The 23,948-nt window shown below is 38.9% G+C and overlaps 1 protein-coding gene across 1 annotated transcript; it reads left to right on the top strand.

The window, feature by feature from the left end:
* Window positions 1–795: 795 nt before the first annotated feature.
* Window positions 796–22,414, top strand: tctn2 (tectonic family member 2; the record flags this gene model as incomplete). Its single annotated transcript, XM_080853642.1, has 15 exons — window positions 796–886; window positions 4,858–4,958; window positions 6,501–6,700; window positions 6,822–6,942; window positions 9,079–9,217; window positions 9,330–9,398; window positions 9,499–9,627; window positions 10,605–10,679; window positions 10,764–10,853; window positions 15,225–15,342; window positions 16,772–16,875; window positions 19,113–19,245; window positions 19,659–19,796; window positions 20,912–21,000; window positions 22,293–22,414. 15 exons carry the CDS (start codon window positions 796–798, stop codon window positions 22,412–22,414), a joined length of 1,719 nt encoding a protein of 572 aa, XP_080709768.1.
* Between the last annotated feature and the right edge of the window lie 1,534 nt (window positions 22,415–23,948).

Below are 23,948 nucleotides of genomic sequence, written 5' to 3'. Positions count from 1 at the left end.
TCAATGATGACAGCGTACCAGATGGTGATGGAACAGGTAAGGGTGGACTCAATGATGGCAGTGTAAAATTGTACCAGATGGTGATGGAGCAGGTAAGGATGGACTCAATGATGGCAGTGCAAAAGTGCAGTCCTCAGTCCTCAATGTCTATATATTTTCTAAAACAAATGCATTTATATAGAACTCGTGTATGAGACTTTCTTGTATACAAACATTTCCCAGAATTTCTTTGGAGAAATAAATCAGCTGAACAATATTATTTTGTATTTTGAAAAAAGTTTTTTCAGATTTGGTTTGTATTTTCCGACCTTGACGTTTATCGTACCTTTGGTAGCACATACAGTTTGATAAATAACCATTCTTGATTTGTTTTCGTCCTTGTTCCTTGTTGTTGTTGTTGCCACTTTTATTCTGAAAACTCTACGAATGGCGACCAAATTGTCATCGTTGTCGCTGGCTTCACGCTGCTTCATAGTATTGTTGGTTGCTGACTTTCAGTAAGTAGGCTACTTTGGAAAGGATGGCTCAGTTGAAGAACAGGATCGTTTCTCTGTTCCAGTCAGGTGACTGGTCATAACCAATCATTAATTAGTACTGCTTTCGGGTATACTGATACTGATCGTCTACCCTTCCACCGTCTACCGACATAGTCTTTTATTTTGACTTTATCTGCTATCGTTGACCATAGACATAGATAGACGATAGACACTAGTTGCCATGGGTTCGGTAGCAAAACAAATATGGCGTCCTTAAACCTATCGAGGACTAGGTAGTCGTTGATGTTTTTCCCCCACTATGGCGATGCAATTGAACTTCTGGGGTTGGCTGGCATGTGCCTATGTATTTATTCTCGCAATTCTTTCCACTGGCGCAAACAGCAGTACTGGTAAGTAACTTAGCTTAACGAAATGTGTGTATTAGCATATAACACGCCAGAGTGCACCGAAACCACAATACTGATGACTTAACAATACTTCAGAACAACGAAGAGACACCCTCGTGTTCTTTTTTTAAGCAATTAGGTTCGAGAGGCAGTACTGTATCGTCAATAATGTACTTGTTCGAGGGTGTTGCCCCTGGAACAAGTACATTATTGACGATACAGTACTGACTCGAGTACCTTATTGCTTTTATAACAGTTACCAGCGACAATATAAATATTAAGTCAAATTAGATTTTTAAATAGAAAGCTGCCTGTGAGTCCCCCCCTGACAGCATTATACACCTAGCCTGGCCATTACCAGCCTGTGACTCCATTTCATTCCGTCTTTCAGTCTGGGCCAACCCAATGCATTTTGGTTTCCGAGATCGGCGGGTGCTTATCTTGAGGTTTAAAATCATTGGAGTTCCCTTAACCAATCAGCAACGTTTAGTAAGCATTCGGTAGATTAAACTCTTCCCAAAGCCAGTTGGGAGAAGAGCTACGACGTCCTTTCCAATCATAAAACTTACAAGAAAATACTCTTGTTCTCCTTTTAATTTTCTGATGTTCTCGAGAGTTGAGACAACTTTTCCGATAGCTTTTCGTGTCTTTTCCTCCAAGGCGAGTTTTGCGTCACAGCTCTGAACTGTTCGCTGATTGGTCCTGCAAAATTTTGAGTTCAATTTAGCTGATGATTTTAGCCTGGGATAAATTAACGAGAGGTTAAAATAAATTAGCGCCCGTCGCCAGACGGGCTTTGCCTGTTCTCAATTAGCGAGCTAGTTAATCTCCAGTTGCGAGCTAAATTAATGATCTTAGCTTCAGTTGTACGCCGAACAGGGCCCTGGTGTTTTGTAATCATGTATAGTTTGTGAGTTGTATGTATTTATGTGCTGAGGTGTGTTTTATGTGTTTGTCATGTCCTGGTAGCTTACATGTCATGAGACTCCTGGCTATCCCTAGCGCCAACGCAAGTGGCAGCTTTTTAATGTAGCTCTGGTGTTTTGTATTCATCTATGTATTGTTTGTGAGTTGTATGTGCTTATGTGCTGAGGTGTGTTTTTTTTTTTGTTTTTTTTTTACTTTTCCCACACTGTACTCCTCTAGGAGCATAGTCTGGGTGTTGTCTTTTCTCTCCTCCCCTCCCCAATGTTATGCTGTAATTCTTCCCTATCTTTAGCCAGTTTCACTCTGGCAGGGGAACTGCCAATGAAAACTAGCCTTTTGGCTACAATTGGGTGCATTTACATGTTTATGTTTATTAATGCACACTGTCGGTCTTCATCAAATAAACAAATCAAATCAAAGCACAAAAAAGGATAAGCCACCAAACATTGTGTGTCGCATTTCAGTAGACTAGAGAAAATAGTCCCCATTTGTGTGGCTGTTGCTATGCAACAGACAAACAGCATTGGGAACATCACGTCTGTTAGCCTAGAACCAAACGTTTGTTGATGATTAGACCCAAAAAGGCTCAACAGTGGTGTTCGAGAAATCTTTATATAAAACTCCGACCCAGTGTAAAGCCCATACACGCTAACATTGTGTTCCCAATCTCGAATGGGAAGCATGACACCAGGGCTGCCAACTTTTCAAAAAACCTTGGAGTGAGATTTTGTCAGGGGTGACCAAAATTCGCCAAACGAATCTAGGTTCCCACTTTTTTGGGGGGGATAAGCCCCTACATAAAACCTATTCTTTTTCTTGTGACCCCCAGCAAAACTAGGGGGGTCTGGGGGCATGCTCCCCCATAAGATTTTTTTGAAAATAACCTTTAAAATAGTGTCCTCTAGTCTAGTGGGAAGAGAAATTAACAAATTTAGATTTAAAATATGGCACAAAAATAAACAAATTGATGAAGACATCTGCTGAGATTTTGTTTTGGATGTGTGTGAAGCAGGAGCACCCTGACCTGGGAGCGAAAGCTTAGGAGCAGCTTCTACCCTTTGCCATCTCTGCATTTACGTTAGTTGAAGACATCTCTCAAGATCGCGTGATGACAAAATAGTATTTTGTAAATACACATGAATAAATACCCCATTCAAATCGGACAGCTTTTTGTCTGTATTTCCAAATATTTTGCGTGCAAAATGTGCATTTTAGATGTTTATTTTACAATATGAAAATTCTGTACACCAAGAGAAAAGTCAGTGAGCACTCGAGCAGGAGCCGAGTCGCACGTCAGCCGGCAAAGAGCCGCAGGCGGGCTTGAGAGCTTGCCGTCCTGCCTGGTTGACTGGCTTGAGCCTGTGGCGTGTGTAGGCTACACAACTAAACATTTGGTAATTGCTTTCTTTTCTCTCTTTTTTACATTTGTAATTTGTGTCCCATCTATCGTCGGGGTCGGGGAGTTCAAGGAACGAACGCATCTCGGCCCAAAACATTTTTGCTTGAGAAATTGACTGTGCGGCCTGAGAGCGTGTGAAAACATGCAAAAGCTAGTGTCTCACGGCGAAAGCGTGAGAGTTGGCAGCTCTGTGACACCATTGCATTTGTATAATATACTAGCTTCTTCACCTGAAGGTGTGTTCACAAAGAATGAACAAGCTATTGCAGTTTTGAGAAATCTTTGTTTAAAAAGCCCATGTTAAAGTATACGGCGACATTTTGCCCTGTCCTGAGGGGGAATTATTAAAGCAGCAACAAGGGGTTCTGTTCCAAAACTAGCAAGATAACTACCTAAAACCTTGCAAACACCACCAACAGCCCAGTTGACACTGAAAGAAGCTTGCCAACACACTAACTGGTGTCTTTTGGCAGTAAAGCTGGCAATGGCAGCTTTTCTTCCATTTTTTAAGGCTACTCCAGCCCGGTATACTGAACTATAGGGCTAGTGAGAAAGACACAGGTGTTTATCTGTCCTTCAACTGACCATATGCTATCAAAATTCATTTGAGGATGGCACCAAAACTAGTTGCTTATAAAAAAATGTCGAAAGTGTTACTTTAATGCATAGCCTAAGCCATAGCAATTTCAGAATACACTAGCACACCTAAAAGATGGTAGTTAAAGTACATTCATATTCGCATTCAATTCAATTTGAATTGTTACATTACTTTTTGCCAATTTGTGTGAAGTTAACTAATAGAACATTTTGTTTTTTTAACCTCAAATTTTTCTCCCTCTTCCACACTTCTCATTCATCAAAAGAGACAGAGGGACAAATAACATCCCCAATTGAAGTCCTTTTTGCACAGGAACAGACCCTTTCTTCACCCACGCCATACCCCCTTACTTCACTCACGCCATACCCCCTGCTTCCTACTGAATCATGAGAACGTAAAAATGCACACACAGGAATCGCACAAACTAAAAAAGGGAAGCACACTCAATTCTGTCACACAGCTGGCTAGTTACTATTGGGAAAAGGAAAAGTCCTTTAAAAAAAAAAGTCAACTCTAGTCTTTGCCTTAGATATCAATATAGGTATTTTATCTGGACTAGAAAACTGCTAGTGATTTGCTGTAGCTTCATATTGGGAGTATCACATGCATTACAATTTACAAACATGGGATGCAGGTAGCTAAATATAATTGAATAGCAATAACAAAGGACCATGGGACTGTATTTCCTCTGCAAAAGCTTGTACTGCAAAAGCTGACTGATGTGGAAATTCCGCTCACTGATTGAAGAGATTTTTTTTATTCTTAGAAAATTTTCCGCAGAGATTATAAGAGATAGACATTTTTGGGAAGTTACATTGTATTTAGCTGGTAGTGCTACGCCGATAATATAGCAGGTTTAGCAACTTAACATAACCAGGAGGAAGACGTTTCTGACTTCTTTCTCTGAAATGTGTTCCAACCCAAACTTTTTGGGGGAACTAGGAATTTATTCTGCATATAAATATATATGTACAGTACATTTTTTAATTAAAATGCATTCATTAACTGTTTTCCTCTTCATTTATTTTGTCATCCTTGCCTTTTGGACAGACAATAAAACATTGATTCCTCATCCAGTTTACCATCCTCTGGGTTCCTGTCCTTGTGATCTCACTGCAGACTGCTGTGATCTGCGTTGCTGCTGTGATATGGTAATGTGACACTTCATTTATTGTCTGCATTGCTCTTTTTGGTCTGATGCCCACAAACAGAAGAGTACATCCATGTGATATCTACAGTATACTTAAAACAAGAAATGTAATCTTACAGTGTAGGCTTTGACTAAGTGTAGATCTCATTAAAAAGTAGGGTAAGAGGTATAACATCACTCTCCATGTGATAAACCTGTTTTTTTCCCAAACACACATGCTTAAAAACCTCCATTCTACCCAAACTCTGGCACACACTCGTAACACAGAGAAGGTGGTACATTTCTGATATTGACCCTTGAATTTGTTGCTGCGGATCTGCATCATTATTCATCACCATGAAGCTGCCTTGACTTCAACTGTATTTTGATGCCCAGTATTTTGATGCCAATGCACTGCCAGTGGTCATGCTGTTACTCTCTGCTAATGGCCGGTTCATACTACACGATTTCAGCCCGATTTTGCCCCGATTTCTTCGTTGCCGACAAATTTGCAGGATCGGGCCCGATTTTGAAAAGTCTGCGACGAGGCGAGGTCTTGTAGTGTGACATGCTTGGGACCTGCGATGTTTTCGTCTGCGACGTTCGAAAACCCCACAACGAAAAGTCTGGCATGCAGAATTTTTGGGGGAATCGCAATGACGTATCCATTGTTGACATAGCGTAAACCTAGCATAAACCTCACTCTGGCCTGTATAACGAATGTCCAGCCTGATAAACTGTTATTATTGTAAATGTAGGTTACAAAATGTTGGTTTTAAAGTAGTCTATTTCCAGTCTTACCCGTAAATTGACGTTTGATAGGCTACGTAAACTTTTGAGGTAGGCTATCAAAAGTAGCTAGCTGTTACCTAGGGAATTGGATACAAAGATTCATGATCTTGTAGTGTGGCCAGTCTTCCGACCAAGACGAAGCCCGAAGTCGTAGCTCTGTGATCGCAAAGTGTGACATGTTAAATCGTGAAGGAATGTTCAACAATCGTGTAGTGTGAACCGGCCATAAGAGACTGCGTTACCATGCCAAAATCTGACAAGTTACATCAGATGTATTTTAGTGTATGACAATACCAATCTGACCACTAAAAGTTACATCAGATGTATTTTAGTATATGTCAATGCCAAGCACACATGGACAGAAACTGTAAACAGTAGCAGTAACAGTAAGATTCACAGTAACAGTAACAGTAGCATTCACAGTAACAGTAATACTGTTTAGATGAGCATTGTTGTCAAACATTTCAAAATGTTTTACTTGACTAGTCGAATCTAATTGTAATTATAATGAATTATGCTTTTTTTCTGGTTGTTGTCAATTCGAATTTTTCAAGTGTATTTTCTAAGTTGTTCTGGATAAAATCCATAACCATAACCGTATCCATAAAATAGACATTGTGTCACATGATAAACATAGACAATGTCATATAGTGAATGCAATAGTATTTTAGTCAGTACCTTATGACACTGCATTTTTAACTATTACTTTATTCTGTGTCAATATTAATTTCTTGAGACGTTTTTCTCTGCCTGCCCGCTCCGTGTCCCTCAGGATTGTTCCTCTGTTGCCTACCAGTTGTTTGAGTCCCATTGTCTGCCTGGACCATTGGGTGGAAATGTCAGTCTTGTCCCAGACTACCAGTGCTCTGAACAAACTTCTGAAGATACACCAGACTGGTTTCACTTTCTGTGTGTCACCTCGCCAGTAGAAAACAATCCACTGCTGGGACTCTATTATAGTGGAAAAACCGAGTAAGGATTCAGTGGGTGTACTGTGTCACCCTATTTTCAGAATCATTTCTGCTTGTGAATGTCAAATAATGTTGGGTGTTTTTGAATGCTTATGGTTTGGTTCCACCCTGTGTTCCAATAGGGCTCCCAAGGGGTCTTCATCATTTCAAAGTCCAAAGCGGACACTTCCCCTTTCTGTGGCCTGTTATAGACAAGGACACCCCATCTTCACTGCCTCAGACACATATTTGACCATTCCTCAGGTGAGAATTGGTATTTGGTAATTGTGTGCTGTATACTACAAAATCTGTGTTTGTGCATGTTTGTGTAGTTTTAGTAGGGGTTCTACATATACTAATAATAAATAACATGTTGAAAACATGCTTCATTAATACATTGAAACATTTTTTTAAATATAAAATGAAGTTTTTTAGCTGTAAAAATGACTATTTGTGTGTGGGTTCTTTTTGTCTAAAAACATGGTCGGCCCAGTTTGGTTGCGGAAACTCAGCAAAAGCAGTTGATTCCGGCTTATGCGACGGATAAATACAAAAACTCTGCTGTGGATTTTGTATAGAGGCGTGGCAAGCAGGGCGTGATTTATCTATCTAGAGCCCAGAACTACTTTCTAAAGAGATAAGAGGTGAACTCCAAGGTCAAGGTACATCAGTGTCAGATCGCACCATCCGTCGCTGTTTGAGCCAAAGTTGATGGAGGAGGACTTCACTGTCGAAAGCAAATAATAAAAAAGCGAGACTGGAATTTGCCAAAATGCATATTAACAAGCTACAGGGCCTCTGGGAGAATGTCCTTTGGACAGATGAGACAAATCTGGAGTTTTTTGGCAAGTCACATCAGCTCTATGTTTAGAGACGCAAACATTAAGCATTCAAAGAAAAGAACACTGTACCTACTGTGAAACATTGAAGAGGCTCTGTTTTGTTCTGAGTCTGCTTTGCTGCATCTGGCACAGGGTTTCAATGAAATCTCAAGACTATCAAGGCATTTTGGTGCGAAATGTGTTGCCCAGTGTCAGAAAGCTTGGTCTCAGTCGCAGGTCATGGGTCTTCCATGACCCAAAACACACAGCTTAAACACACAAAAATGTCTAAGAGCAAACCATTGGACTATTCTAAAGTGGCTTCTATGAGCACTGATCAAAATCCTATTGAACATCTGTGGATGGAGCTGAAACATGCAGTCTGGAGATGGCACCCTTCAAACCTGAGACAGCTGGAGCAGTTTGCTCACAAGGAGTGGGCCAAAATAACTGTTGACAGATGCAGAAGTCTCATTGAGAGTTACAGAAATCGATTGATTGCAGTGATTGCCTCGAAAGGTTGTGCAACAAAATATTAAGTTAAGGGTACCATCATTTTTGTCCAGTCCAGTTTCATTAGTTTTTTTTTTTTTTTAATTATTCTGTTGAACAACAATTCAAAAGCAATGTCTGATTTTGATATGTTCATTTTCAGTTTATTTTTATTTATTATTACCTGTCAGTGTCAAGTTATTTCAGTGACCATTGTTGGTTTTTCTTTCTTTAACGGAAGGGTACCAACAATTTTGTCCACGTCTGTATGTGTCTGTGCTAGCAAGAAAGCATAAGCAAAGCTGTGTTCTGGATTAATGCAACGAAACTGTCTGTACGATGTTTCAATATATTTTAATGTCAAATCAGCGCATGCTGAATTCATTAGCCTATTTTAGTATTAAACACTGACCTCAGACTTTTTTAAGAACAAGACATTGAAACTAATAAACATTTATTGAAACAAAAGTTGGGAGTTGATAAAATTACGCCCCAAATGAGGTCATGAACTGATGAAGCCCAAAAAGGTGACTTTAAACTTGAAGAGAAGTTATTTTACAGAGAAAGAGAGAAATCTTCATTTTCTTCAAACAGTAGATAATACTTTAAGCTCAGTTGATGGATATCAAAGGCATCTCTGAATAACTACAGAATCAAACTCTCAATCAAACGTCACAAATGTTCACAGACCATCTCTGAATAACTACTGAATGGCTTTTAAAGTAGTTCAACCATATGTCTGTGTAATGCAACTCAGATATCTCTTTTGACGCAGTTTCATTTGATGAATCCAAACCAACACAACCAACAATTGCAAACTACAATAACATTCGTTTAGTTACAGTCTCTTAATTTGTATGTTTTCCTCTTCAATGTCATTGCCCAAAATGTTGTAAATGATTGGTAGAGTTGTTGGAAAGCAACAAATTATGTAATTTTGTGAAATTGCCTTTTAGAAATGAAAATATGAAATAATGTTCCTGTCAATAAGCCACAGACACACATCACAATATTGCCTTGCAGCATTTCTAGCACATTAAGTCATAGACGTACACGTTTATTGACCTGCAGTGTCTCCCATGTTTAGAGGTCCTTGCTTGGCCACTGTATGAAAAATGCACCTGCGGTTTTCCTGGAAAATGTTCAGACTGAATGCACTCGCTTCCCCCTCACCTGCCCACCCTTTCCAACTGATCTGGCAGTGGATATAAGAGACGGCCACGGAGGTAATTTTTCAATTTAGTACAATAGTGATGTATGGTGATCATATAACTGCTAACCAGTGCTGAGTCAGACCTGATTTCATTCCAATATTTCATGTATGCTTCTTTTGCTTAGGGGTAGTACCTATTAATATAACTGACAAGTTGGTAGCTGACCTGGCCCAAAATGTGAATACTGGATCTGGTCAGTAAAGGATTTTATGACATTTTGTGGACATCTAAAGTACAGTATATTTAATGAGTTGTTCTCCTGAGTGATATTGTTGTCATTTTTGTGTGATCAGCAGAATCCCATCAGGTTGTGTGTGAGAATGTGACCGTGGCTTTGAATTACACTTTTTATTGGAGAAGAGAAGGCCTTTCTGGGATCACTCTGGATCACACCATTGGACATGTCCATTTGGACCCCCACTGTAAGTCCTACATTTTAACACCATTGCTCATTGGGTTTGTATACCAAACGGCGATGTGAGTAGAGCACACAGTCTGATAGCTTGGTACTAAAATGGATTAGTTAAATGACTCCTATCTTCTCTTCCAGGCATTGTTATGTTCTGACATTTTCCAAGTACTGATAATTTATAGGTACAAATTGACAGTAATGATGGCACTCCATGGTTACGGGGGTCTAACTTTTGCAACAGCTTGCAAAGTGCTTATTTATGAGTTCGGCAAGCTGTACCCCGTCTAGGCTTCACTTGCTCAAACTGCCCGTGTTCTGCTGGTGTCAAGCGTGGCAGCAGAGTGGGGCTTCCCTATGCAGTATCTAATTAAGATAGCGCTGCCAAGGTGTCTGGATGAAGAGAGAGTAGTTGGGTTTCCATCCTACTCATTTTCATATTTTAAGTGTATTCAGAAAAAGTCTGTGCACATTTCCATAAACTGTATTATGCAAATTACTACCCCACTCTCATAAAGTGCAAAAAAGTGTTTGTAAAATGTGTTTGTAATCATAGAATAGTGTTATGGCATTGATAATGTGTTTACTATGATTTCTGATAAAATGACTGCTACCATGGTGAATAAATGTATCTTTTTCTACCAAAAACATGAATATTTCTGTGTGATGTGAACACCAGGTTATATCTTTCATCGTCTGCCTATTTCAGTTTAACATTGATTTGTCAAATGCCATAGAAACAACACATTTTCATGTCAGAGTACTAGAACAGGTCTGAACAGAACGTCCAAAAGTTCTATTGGTTATATTGGGGTTGATGAACGCTCTGGTCTGTAGAGAGTTTGGAACTCTTTCTCTACATAAACAATATGCAGGAAACTTGCTCATTCACAACAACATTACATTTTTTGTTAAATATCTTGAAAATTGTCTCTATTTCACATTATATTTTCTCTATTACGTTTTGTATTAACGATCTATTATGTTTAGCGCCATTGATCACCAAGATCTCTGCAACATTTGTGAATGGAGATATTGCAGCTAAACCTCACTCAGGAATGACAGGTTAGTTGTCTTGTGGTGGCTCTAACGTGGAATCTAACCTATACCTCTTACAGGAATGTCTCCTAAATGTCTTTTACTTTTTAGGTTATCTAGTGGGAAGACCTGTCATTGGGGGTGTTGTGATGTCACCAGCCATGGTCATACAGAGAGCCACCTTGAAGTTATGGCATTCAGGTAGTTTGGGTTTGACCATTTCATATGATGTTTCTGATAAGTATAAGTATAGGAAATAACTATAGATACAATTAAACCAAAATAAATAAACTGAAAAAAACATTGATATATGTATAATAGAATTTAATTCAATTCAATTTTATGTATATAGCGCCAGAACAATGTAATTGTCTCAAGGCGCTTTACAGAGCCCAGAGCCTGGACCAAGAACAATGGCAGCAGGGGAAAAACTCCCTATTTATCAGGAAGGAACCTTAAGCAAAACCACAGCACATAAGGGGGACCCATATGCTTCAGGTCGGCGGGGAGGAGATAAGAAAGGGGGATGGGGGAGGGTTGTGTGGCAGAAGGGTAAAGGAAACAACAAGTATATATATATATAGGGTTGGGTACCGAGAACCGGTACCAAAACGGCACCGGTTCCATACAACCGGTACCTACCCGGACCGAAATGCAACGCAGATATCGGTGCCTGAGCATATTTTTTTTTTTTTTTTTTTTTTATTAAAACATTAATAATTTAACAAAACTAGCGATAGCTAACGAGAAGTAACGTTAGTGGCGTAGATCTTTCTGAGTACGATCTGTATACTTTTTTTGGTTGCTAACAGATTTCGTGAGGCACATATAAAACTGCTCCATCTCCCAATGTAGACTCGCCTGTGTCACTCACGCTCATTGGTGATAATGTAGCATTCCATATGGGACTAGTGGAAACAGGATTTGTGTTGAGGAGTTGCTATGGTAATGGGTTGACTTGTGTTTGGTTTCGGTTTCAAGATAAGTGTGATTGTTCTAAGCAGAAGTTGGATGCGCTTTATTAAACGGAGAGCTACTGTCTCATCCAAAGATATTCCTTCTCAATGTGAGTTCTTAAGAGAACACTAACTCGGACGCTACATTAACTTTGCAACGGTCTTATGACAGCGAAGAGCTGGCAGCCTTGCACAGAGCAAGCACAAACAGAGCTAGCCATCAATATAACGGAGAAAATGCCGAAAGGTAAACGATCAAAAGTGTGGCTGTATTTCGCACAAAAAGATTCAAACAACGCGACGTACAGTATGCAACAACAAAATTGCGTGTAAAGGGGGGAGAGAAGGCAAGAGGCCCTGAACCTAAACTCTTAAAGGGGCAGTACACATTCACGAAACCAGTGGGTTAAAATAAATGCAAACAAAATAATATTTTTTTTACTCTGAAGGCAAACATGCTCATATTTCTGCAAAAGAATTACTGAAGTGTGAAGTGTGTGTACAGTGTGTGTTTTGTATTTATTTATATTTATTTAAGTATACTGTAAACAGTTGTTAAAAGTAGGGATGTCCGATATTGGCTTTTTTGCCGATATCCGATATGCGATATTGTCCAACTCTAAATTTTCGATTCCGATATCAGCCGATACCGATGTCGATATTTGGGTTATTTTTCCTCAAACCAAATTTAGGTAACATTACATATCAATTATCTCCTATTGTGGAATTAACACAACATGCTTAATGTTATTGTGATGCCCCACTGGATGCATTCTTGAATGCAACAAGGCTTTCCAAATGTTAACATTGTCTGTGCAAAATAAGAAAAATACTTCAACTTAATTTAAGGGAAGAGTACCATGTTTTATTTTTTTTAATGGTCTCAGACAACAGTTTGGATTACACTCTCCCTGAGATACTCTTGACAATGCCCACAACAAATAGGGCAAACTTGACTTCACAAATGATAAAACATTGTACCTGAACAACTATGTGCAACATAGCAGTATGTTTCTTTAACTAAAACTCAATAACCTTAATTGAATAAATGCACAAATATGAGTCAATTACAATGTGCACTGTACTGCACAATTTTGAAAACATTTGTTTGAGCTGACTTATAAAAAAAAAGAAAAAATCCGATACCGATATTGGCCGATATTAAATGTTTATGCTAATATCGGGCCGATAATATCGGTGGGCCGATAGTATCGGACATCTCTAGTTAAAAGTTAATATATTGTTCATAGTTTGAAGTTAAAAGGTTTGAAGCCAAGTGTTTTGTATTTATTTTTATTTATAGTACACTTTAAACAGTTAATATATTGTTACATTTGAAGAAAACTATTTGCCTTGGCAATAAATAAGCCTTTAATGTCTTTAATTAAAAAAAAAATAAAAAAGTATGGCACCGTTTAAGCACCGGTATCGTTTTAAAAGTATCGGTTAAGTACCGGTATCGGAAAAAACCCAAACGATACCCATCCCTATATATATATATATATATATATATATATACAGCCGCGGAAAAAATGAAGAGACCACTTCAAAATTATCAGTTTCTCTGGTTTTACTATTTATTGGTATGTGTTAAAGTAAAATGTACATTTTTGTTTTATTCTATAACCTACTGGCAACATTCCTACCAAATTTCAAATAAAAATATTGTCATTTAGATCATTTCTTTGCAGAAAAATGACAATTGGTCAAAATAGCAAAAAAGATGCAGTGCCTTCAGATCTCGAATAATGCAAAGAAAACAAGCTCATATTCATTTTTAAACTACACAATACTAATGCTTTAACTTAGGAAGAGTTCAGAAATCAATATTTGGTGGAATAACCTTGATTTGAAATCACAACTTTCATGTGTCTTGGCATGCTCTCCACCAGCCTGTCACATTGCCGTTGGGTGACTTTATGCTACTCCTGGCGCAAGAATTCAAGCAGCTCGGCTTCTTTTCATGGCTTGTGACCATCCATCTTCCTCTTGATCACATTTCAGAGGTTTTTTATGGGATTCAGGTCTCGAAATTGGGCTGGCCATGACAGGGTCCTGATCTGGTGGTACTCCATCCACACCTTTACTGGCCTGGATGTGTGGCATGGAGCATTGCCCTGCTGGAAAAAAACACTTCTCAGAGTTGGGAACATTGTCAGAGCAAAAGGAAGCAAGTTTTTCTTCCGGGACAACGTTGTACTTTGCCTGGCTGAGGTTTGTAAAAGACCATAAGGATTGAACCAAAGCTGACTGGAGGTTCTTCTAAGTTCGTCTTCTCTGATGAGTCCAATTTCACAGTAGGTGCAAGACTCTGTGGCTTGTAGGCCTCTTCAGGTCTCCGTCTAACCATCAGACGACCATGTGTTGGGCAAAGCTGAAAATTGGACTCATCAGAGAAGACGAACTTAGAAGAACCTCCAGTCCGTTTGGTTCAATCCTTATGGTCTTTTACAACCTCAGCCAGGCAAAGTACAACGTTGTCCCGGAAGAAAAACTTGCTTCCTTTTGCTCTGACAATGTTCCCCAACTCTGAGAAGTGTTTTTTCCAGCAGGGCAATGCTCCATGCCACACAGCCAGGCCAGTAAAGGTGTGGATGGAGTACCACCAGATCAGGACCCTGTCATGGCCAGCCCAATTTCGAGACCTGAATCCCATAAAAAAAACTCTGAAATGTGATCAAGAGGAAGATGGATGGTCACAAGCCATGAAAAGAAGCCGAGCTGCTTGAATTCTTGCGCCAGGAGTAGCGTAAAGTCACCAAACTGCAATGTGAAAGACTGGTGGAGAGCATGCCAAGACACATGAAAGTTGTGATTTTAAATCAAGGTTATTCCACCAAATATTGATTTCTGAACTCTTCCTAAGTTAAAGCATTAGTATTGTGTAGTTTAAAAATGAATATGAGCTTGTTTTCTTTGCATTATTCGAGATCTGAAGACACTGCATCTTTTTTGCTATTTTGACCAATTGTCATTTTTCTGCAAATAAATGATCTAAATGACAATATTTTCATTTGAAATTTGGTAGGAATGTTGCCAGCAGGTTATAGAATAAAACAAAAATGTACATTTTACTTTAACACATACCAATAAATAGTAAAACCAGAGAAACTGATAATTTTTAAGTGGTCTCTTAATTTTTTCCGCGGCTGTATATAAAATCAAACATAATTTGATATATAACAGTTTAGTGGGTATACACTGTGCTCAAAGGGTTACTGTTACAAGGGTAAGGAGAGTAGGAACAGAAAAACATGTCGGTGGTGGCAATCATATATATTGCATATAAATGCTAACATAGGGTATGGGAATAGGATCATGCTACAAGGGAGAGAAAACCTTTTTGTTAGTAGTCATCGATTCGAGAAACAGCATAAGGAGATCTCCAGCATGCAATGTGAAACTGCACTTCTATCCCATTGTTGTTTGTATCCCCATTCATATTGCCACTTCCTGTATAAAGATAAGCTCATGAAATGTTGCAACGTTTCTATTATTGATGTGGAAAATAATGTTTTTCTATCAGAGCAGTGTCCATTGTGATGGAGATTTTTAGGTGAACTGACCCAGTTTGACAACCCCACAAAAATCTGCTTCTTTTTTCGTCTCTCCTCAGGTGAACACGGGCTCTGTGAGTCTGCTGACCTGAGGCCTATGATATTTGGGCTCAACTCTACCTCTGGCTGCATGTTACCTGTTAGCCTGGAGAACTTCACTGAATGTAGCAGACTGAGGTAGGTTAGCCTTAAAAGCAAACAATGCAAGATTAATTTACACGGGTAGTTATCTGGGTAGTTACACGGGTTAATCGTTTGCTTAAGAAAGTTTCATTTAACCCTTCTGGGTTGAAGGATTAAATCTTCTTCCTTTTTTTTCAAAGACTCTTGAATAGATTGTCTTCAAGCAAGTGACTTATTTCCTCTCTCAGAATCATTTTCTAGATCCTAAGCAGTCTGATTTTAAGAGTGGTCATTGTACTGAAACTGCTCTTTTACCTGTGACTGAAGCATTGAGAGTAGCTTTTGCCCAGTCATCAGACATCAGTTCTCTCTAAACTGGGAATTTAAGGGAAAATACTGGTTTGAATACCTTAGTTGATGTTTATTCGGTGTGTCATGGCTGGGAAAACTATCAAAATTTCACTAACTCTCCACTGGTGTACTTCAGGGATTGGTACTTGGACCCCTCCTATTGTCTATTTACATTTATTCCCATGGGTTCTCCTATCACTGTGGACGCCACTCAACCTGTCTTTCCCCCAGGATGACTCCACAATATGGGCTCACATTTCTGCATGCATCAGTGATATTTCAGCTTGGACAATGGATTGTCACCTTCAGCTCATTCTTTTGAAAACTGAGTTCTCGATCCTCGGCTATTCCACAGAATATTAACATCCAGCTCGGTGCATCTTCATTGACCCTAACTAAATATGCACGAAACATGGGAATTGTATTTGATGACTATCTTCATCTTAATCTGAGCATGTAGCCTCTGTCTCATGGTCTTGACAGTTCACACTCAGACCCTATATCACACAATATGCTACACTTATTGTGCAGACCCTGGTCCAGACTCTGGCCTATAGGATAGCCACTGGATTGGCACCTGCCTGTTGAAATGCTATGATTCAACTCTATTCCCCCTGAAGACCTGTACACTCCTCTGATGACCGTTTGTTGTCTTTTCCACCTCTCCACAGCAAGAGATCACAGTCAAATCTCACCTTTTTAGTTATCATCTGTCTAATTAGTTCATTTGATTGAGGTCTACTCTGTAGTCATAGTTAGGTATTTGGCGTTGTTGTTGTTATTATTATTAATAACAATAACAATGATAATAGTAATAATTGTTACCCTAATATTGATGATTTAATAATTTTTCATTACTAATTTAGGCTTATTTCTATTCCTGCTTTTTTTGTGTTTTCTAATGTCTTTTTTATGTTTTGTAAATCACTTTGGACAAAAGTGTCTGCTAAATACTGTAACCATAACCATAACATTTGGTAAAACTGTGAGTGAGATAAGGTTTACTTCACAAAGCACCAATCAATTGTTTAATCCCAGAAAGATGGCGATATGCAATCACCAAGACAGTTAAACCAGATTTTCTTGTTTGCTTGTCAATATATTAATTTATTTTTGTGTTTACTTTCCGTAGAGATACTGTCCAAACCATTTTAACATCATTAGTGACATCTACGGTCATTGCCAGGAATGGAAATCCTAACTTCACCAGCCTGGCTGACTGGGTGAATGTTACCAGTGAGTAACAGCAAATACAGTGGATGTCAAAACAGATGTAAAGTAGAATGTTTGTAATAGATAACGGCATTCAAGGTGTCCAATATGAAGATATTGAAGAAGGTGGAGGTAAAGAACTCTCTGCCAAGTCCAATATTTATTAGGGCTGGGCAACGATAAAAAAATGTAATCGCGATTAATCGCATGATTTCCCTGATTAATCACGATTAATCGCATTTCTATACGCAAAATCCAATAATCAATTCAAAAGTATAGAGCACTTTTATTTGAAATGTTCTGCCATATGAACAAAAGTGCCAAAACATTTTTATATAGTAGCAGTTTAATAAAAGAAATACTTTGTGTAATTCTCAACTTAAACAATGTTATCAAAACAAATACAAAACTAAAGCTTATTGCCACTGCCAGGGCATTAATGTTTAGAGTGTGGCGAAGCACCAAAAAGTTGTGTTGGCAATATGTACTTGATGGCTGGTTTCCCTGTAATGTAACTAACCAGCCTGGTTATGACGTTGTTTCTGCCAGATCTCTTTTGATTTTGACGTTTGTAGCTCGCTAGTTAATGGCAACTACCCATGCTAGCTAGCGATAGCTAGCACGGTAACATTAGTTAGCTTAACTTATCGGGAGCCAGGAGGACAGGGGATATCATTGCACAACAAGCTCAAAATCATATTTTCGATAGTTGATTTTCTTGTCATCCTGATGTGATCTTAATGATGGATCCATTCCAGTAGGGTGACAGGCTAGGATAGCCAGCTGCTTAGCTGCTGCTAGCATCATTCAGAGACAACGAACATCTAGATTCTAGCGAACAGCTGACCGGTTAACGCCCACTGACGTTAACCTTTGCTGGAGGTGACGCACAGGCAATGAATCGCCACATTATTTCTAGAAGTTTAGCTTTCGTGTATCTGTGTTAACTTGCGTGTTGTCAACTTTTCAAGTACATATGTCTATGCCCTTCTCCAGGTTTGTTTATCCGCCCATTCGTTTCTTTTCCAGTTGCGCAGCAGTCAGCAGCAGACTTTTTAAAATAAAAGCCTGTAGGCAACAGACTTGTACAATCATAAAATAAATAATAAAACCTGCGTTAACGCGCTATAAAAAAATTGTCGGCGTTAATTAATTGATGAATTAGCGCAAGATTAACGCGTTAACTTGCCTAGCCCTAATATTTATATATTTATTTATATATATATTTGTATAACGTGACACCTCCCAGGCTGTTACCAAGCAGGTTGCCACACATGTATTTAGGCATGCATTTATACACTACTTTTGGTTCAGTACAAAAAGTGTTTAGTTTGTAGTACTACTCTTTTTTTCACAGACATGGATAAAGTTGGATACTTTGCTAGGTTAAAATTCATTGCATTGTTGCTAAACCCGAATAATTTAGCTTGCTAGTTGTTTCTGATTCTATACTTGCAAGTTTGCCAGCTTGCTAGTGACAGATAACATTTTATTTAACCTTGGAATTCATCGTGTTTACACTACTCTGCAAAATGAGAGAACACATCTATTTGTTCATTCATTAGCTTGTCTGACTACACATTCACTGAAGTAGCCTCTTTCCATGGCTTTTCAGTCAAATTTTCAATCAATGGTTATTATAGTTACCAAGTTTAAAGAATTGAACATATAGGACGGGGATTAAACGTTGTGGTGTCCCATTATGCAGTCACCTTTCAGCCAATCAGAAAGGAGTATTTCTCATTACTGGGGTATAAGTAGTACTATTGGGACAAAGGGTACTTGTGTTATTAATATGTGCCTCTGAATGTTTTTTTTGTTTGTAATGAAATGTGTGTGTTTTTTTTATAGAAATAAACATCAGATCAGATATATAGTATACAGAAGTTGAATGCAAAATTTTGGATATCCCTGAGCAATGAACATTTTCTTTTGAATAAAAAAAAAAAAATCACCCTCAATTACCAGTACCTTGCCACCTAACGAAAGAGCATATCCTGCTTTTTTTCTTTTACAGTATGAACTTTAGGTAGGGTTTACATTTGCTTATAATAATTTATTTTTTTAGGACCAACTAGTATTTAAATGAATGTATAAAGATGAGCTAAGAGGAAATAAACCGGCTCCAGTAGTTTCTATCATTAATAGCCATTTGCAATATTAGTAATATCTTGGCTGTATATGTAAATGTATTTACTGGAACATTGTTGAATTAAAGTATTTTACTGTCATTCTAATCACTCCCCTGTCTTTTCCATTAGGTGTTGTACAGAATTACAGCAAATCTTTAAACCCTGGCTTCCCTGGTCTGTGTGAGGGTGTGCCCTCGCATCTCCACATGATTATCCACTGCAGTGCTGGACCACAAACAGAGATAACAGCTGTAGAAATCCAGTACGTCTCATGACACATGACAATAACTAATTAGGAACCATTATTAGCTTGTGATGTACCATCTAATTGACTGTTGACATTATGAGCCCATGCCACCCAGTGTTCTTCCAAATTCAACACTCATATTTCAACTTCCTTTCCATTTACAATGACCTGTCATTGCTACTACGTACAAAAATATTGCCATTGTTGTTGACAATTTTATAATATCAAATTCTAAATTATACTCTATGTTGAATGCCAGCCAAAACTTCACGTTCAGGTTTGACCAGCATAGTGAGAAAACATTAATGTGGTGTGATTCTGACTGAATTGAACAAATTGGACTAATACAAAATATAATTTTAATTCTTTATTGTATCTCTATGTGTCTATGCGTCAAATTTACATGCATACATGTCATTTCTTTACAGTCAAAAAGCAACAACATGGAGGTTACAGTGTGACGTTGGAACACACTGCCAGCGTCTGAATACAACTCAGTCTTTCCCTCTCACCTCCTCTGTCACTTTCAGTAAAGACTTGGTGCACAGTGTTCCTCCCAAAACAAGGTGATCATCAGGGCCTTTCATCAGTACACTTGTGTTCGATAGCACTGTGACCCTTTCACCGCAACTCACCCCCTTACTTAGCCTAAGTATGGATTTTCAATTAGTTATTACAGTCACAATAACCACATCAATAGCAAATACAGGTTAAAGGTCTTCAGGGTTCACTAATAGAGGTTGACTGCACTTCCTCTTGTGCAGCATTAACCCCGGGAGTTTGGGGCTAGACTCAGGGCACTTTGATGATTATGACTGACAAACCCGAAAATGTAAACAGTGATTCCACATTCAAATGTGTTATTTATTTGTGTCTTCAGAGAAAAATATAAATATAATATTATAATGTTGGACATTGGACCTCATTCCTGAACGCAGTAAAGAAAAAGTTTAGAAGAAATGTCTGGCATTGCTGAATGGTTTCTCATCTATGATTCATTCTTAGCTAAGAACAGGATTTAAGAATGTGGAAAAGCAGTCGTAGATAGGCCAGATTGGAGTGTGCCCATATTCTCAAGGGCTGAATTTGAGAGAAATCATTGGTGATTGCGTTCACATAAATTCTACTGACGTCCTCGGACTTAAATACATTATGTTCTACTCCTTGCAACAGTGCCTCCACCTCTGCACCAGTGAAGTTAGGTCTGCGTTTACTGGCCGGTGCACCACCGGTGTTCGCTTTCCGCTTTGATATTAATGATGAGTCTTAAATTGCTTTCGCGTTGCCTGTGGATTCTTTGTGCAAACGGTCCTGTGCTTGCATACCCTTATAAGGAGCTGGCAGGGTGGTTATGTATGCAAATTCAGATGTATGAGAATGTGCGTTCAATTTAAGAAACAGTGGCATTCCTCATTCGGGGGAGCACAGCTGACAACACTTTGGCAGTTTAAGAACACATTTCCATGCGTTCATAAGTCCGGCAGGGATCTTAGGAAGTTTGTAAGAATACATTTAAGAAGACACTTAAGAAAATGTTCCAGAATGAGGTCCATTGTTTGGGAGTAGTGAAGTTCATGTTATGTTAGTACTGTTCGCATTCTCCTCACCCAATGAGAACAATACTGTTCTCCCATGCAACAGTTGAAAAAGAGATTCTATCTAAATCTGTTTTATCCCACAGGTTTCAGATTACCTATACAGAATTTGATTGTGCTAGGAATGATGTCTGTTGGCCAGAACTACTATACCCTTTCACTAGATACTACACAGGTAAGACAGGATTCAGCACTTATTTGCATTGTATTTGTGTAAGGAGACTTTTTTTTTTTTTAACAAACAGTGTCTTGTAGAGTTTTCAATCCCCCTTAAAGTCATCACTGTTTACAAAAGATACTTACACATATTTTCCTAATCAGTATTTCCACTGTGAACACTTATGTGGTATATTTCTAAAGGCTAAATACGTTATTTGTCTCCTAAAATTGAAAAGAACTAAAAAACTTTAATATTCTGCTTGCTTAAGTATTCAACCCCTATACATTACTGCATGCTAGAGAACCCCTGCTGCTATAGCAGCCTGAAGTCTTTTAAAAGTGAGCCAGTACCAGCGTTGTACATTGGTCTTCAATGTGTGTTCTACAAGTCTAGGCAGACTGGATATAGATCATCTAGGTTGGACGGATGATGCTCTGGACTATAGTCTCAAATATTGTCAGTAGGATTTTGATCAGGGTTTTGACCTGAGCCACTGTAGAATATTCACTTAACTTTGAGTCACTCCAATTTTGCTTTAGCCTTGTGCCTTGGGTAATTGCCCTATTGGAAGGTAAGCCCTCTACCAAGACTTAGTTTTTCAACAATTTGCATCTTGTGATATTGTGTAGAATTAGTTCCCCTGTTTCCGCAGAGACATATCCCCACAGCGCCATGTTACCACTGCCCCATATTTCACTATAGGGATGGTGTATTTACATCACATGTAGTGCTTTGAAGATTGGCCCAAAAGCAGCTCTTTGTTGGTTTCCCCCCCCATCTTAAGTAACCTCCAACTCCTCCAGGCTCATTTTTGCCACCCTTCAATGGAGGCCATTTATAGAGAACTCTGAAGATTGATGAACCCTAAACCTGGACTCCAATTTCAGCCAACTTTGTACATTTTTCAAGTTGGTAACTGGCCTCCCTCACCAGTTAATGTACTCCTGGGATGTTTTGGGGTTCAGCCTTTTCTACAAAGGGTCAGGGTGGTGTGGTGCAATTACCACTTTCTTTTTCTCTGTCTTATAGTGTTCAACTGGACATTTAAAAATGTTCTTGCAGTCTTTTCCCCACTTTTCCTCATCTGTGACTAATTTGCCATCTGTCTAAATCTGGAACTCAAAAGCACAGGGGGGGTGAATACTTGCAAGTACCATATTAGGTCTTAATATATTTATCTTTAATGTCTGCAGACAATTAACTTATTTTGGCTCTACTGGGCTCTAATTTGAAAGGGCAACAAGGCATCTGTCATCTGAAGTCATATGCATTTTAAAACCCATTCATCTTAATTCCTTCTTTTTCAGGTGAGCCTTTTTCACAGGCCTTGGTGAAGAGCATCACTTTAGTATTTCTCTTCATCATTGCTTCTCTGCTGGGATCTCCGTGGAGGCAGATCAGGCAGGCATGGAGCAATACAGAATTTTAAACCAATACATTTTGACAATAGGACATTTTACAGAGGGGCCACTGCTACATTTTTTTTTTCACATACATTTTCTATAAAACTAGTCCTGTTTGTTTTTGGTAAAGAAAATGCTATTTTGTTTTTTTTTCACTGTATATAATGTATGTATGTATGTATATGTATTTATAATAAATGATGTGTACAGGATCCAACAATGTAATTAAACTATGTTTAAAGGTTTTTCCCATTTGTGGGAGAGCAATAGATTTCTGTGTAAAAATTGGTTTATAATTTCTGTTCTGCAAGAATAAAAGCAGTAGGATGTCCAGAATCTGCATGCATTTTAAAGAGAATATAGAAACAGCTATCTTGTACAATAAGGTTCTTTGACTCTTCCCTTTCCCTTTTGGCAAATTCTATTAGAGACATAAAATATTGGTTCTGGCTTTTAATTCGCCTTCTTCCCCATGAAAACAACATACAGCTACACCGGGGAAATTAAAGTCATCCATGAATCTCCCTGAACTTGGCCTTATATACACCGTCAAAAAAGAAGCAATGGAAATCATAGATAGGATAAGTGCTTTGCCCATAACTAATGTTATTCTAGCCCTAAATCTCAGGAGCCTCTGCTAATTTGCAGTGACTAGCAGGAATCAATCAATTATGGACTTTGAACAACAGAAGTTGGCGACTAGAACTATTTGATATGGAACCTCTGTGGTTTGTGAATCATGACCCGCTGCTCTGGCACCAACGAGAGTCCACCCTCCGCAGGGTCTTGCTATGCTTCTCTGACCTGCTCAGAGGCTGTTCTCACTGCCTCAGTCAGTTGGATACAATAAGACCTCAAAGCATCATATGTACATTGGCTTTTTTCAAATCAGTGGTTCCCGCCATGACTTCAAAAGGATGCAGACCCCAGACCTGTTCCTTTGTTACTGGTTGGCTGGTGTGGGCAAAGTAGCTACTAGGGCAGCGTATCTACTAGGTACGTCATAGAGACGCCATTTTGTCTGTCGCGTTTTGACGTATTGACTCAATGGCGTAGCTGTTATATGACTGTCCCCCCGTTCCGATTCTAAGAGAGCTCTCTTGACTCCTCGACTCCTCGATGTCCAGTCAGAGACGAGAGATCAAAAGACTGTTAATTTTCAACATTCGGGACACTCTAATCAGAGAGGATGTGGCGTCATCACGCTGTGTGTACGTATCTGCTCGCACTAGTGCGCTCTGTCAGACTGCAGTATGTGGTGTCATCACGCTGTGCGTTAGCAAGCACGTTGTTAGCAAGCGAGCAATCATAATAAGCTACTGACATCGACATGGCTAACGTATACCTCCCTAACGAATTCAGACAATTCTTTGTTAATCAATCACGGCATAATTGCCCCCGCTAGTCAAGCGAAAAGTGTCCGATTAAAAGTGTCCCAATTTAGTGCCTCTTCGTCGGTCTAACTACAGTCCCAGGTGGGGGGATAGCCAGCTGCTTAGCATAACTGCCATTCAGAACCAATGGTAATGCTACCAACCTAGGCTAGCTAGGTATGCTAAC

Source organism: Sprattus sprattus (assembly GCF_963457725.1).
Source record: "Sprattus sprattus genome assembly, chromosome: 16".
In the NCBI taxonomy this organism is placed as follows: domain Eukaryota; kingdom Metazoa; phylum Chordata; class Actinopteri; order Clupeiformes; family Clupeidae; genus Sprattus; species Sprattus sprattus.
Note: the sequence above shows the minus strand (reverse complement) of the source record. Positions and strands in the feature narration are given on the sequence as shown.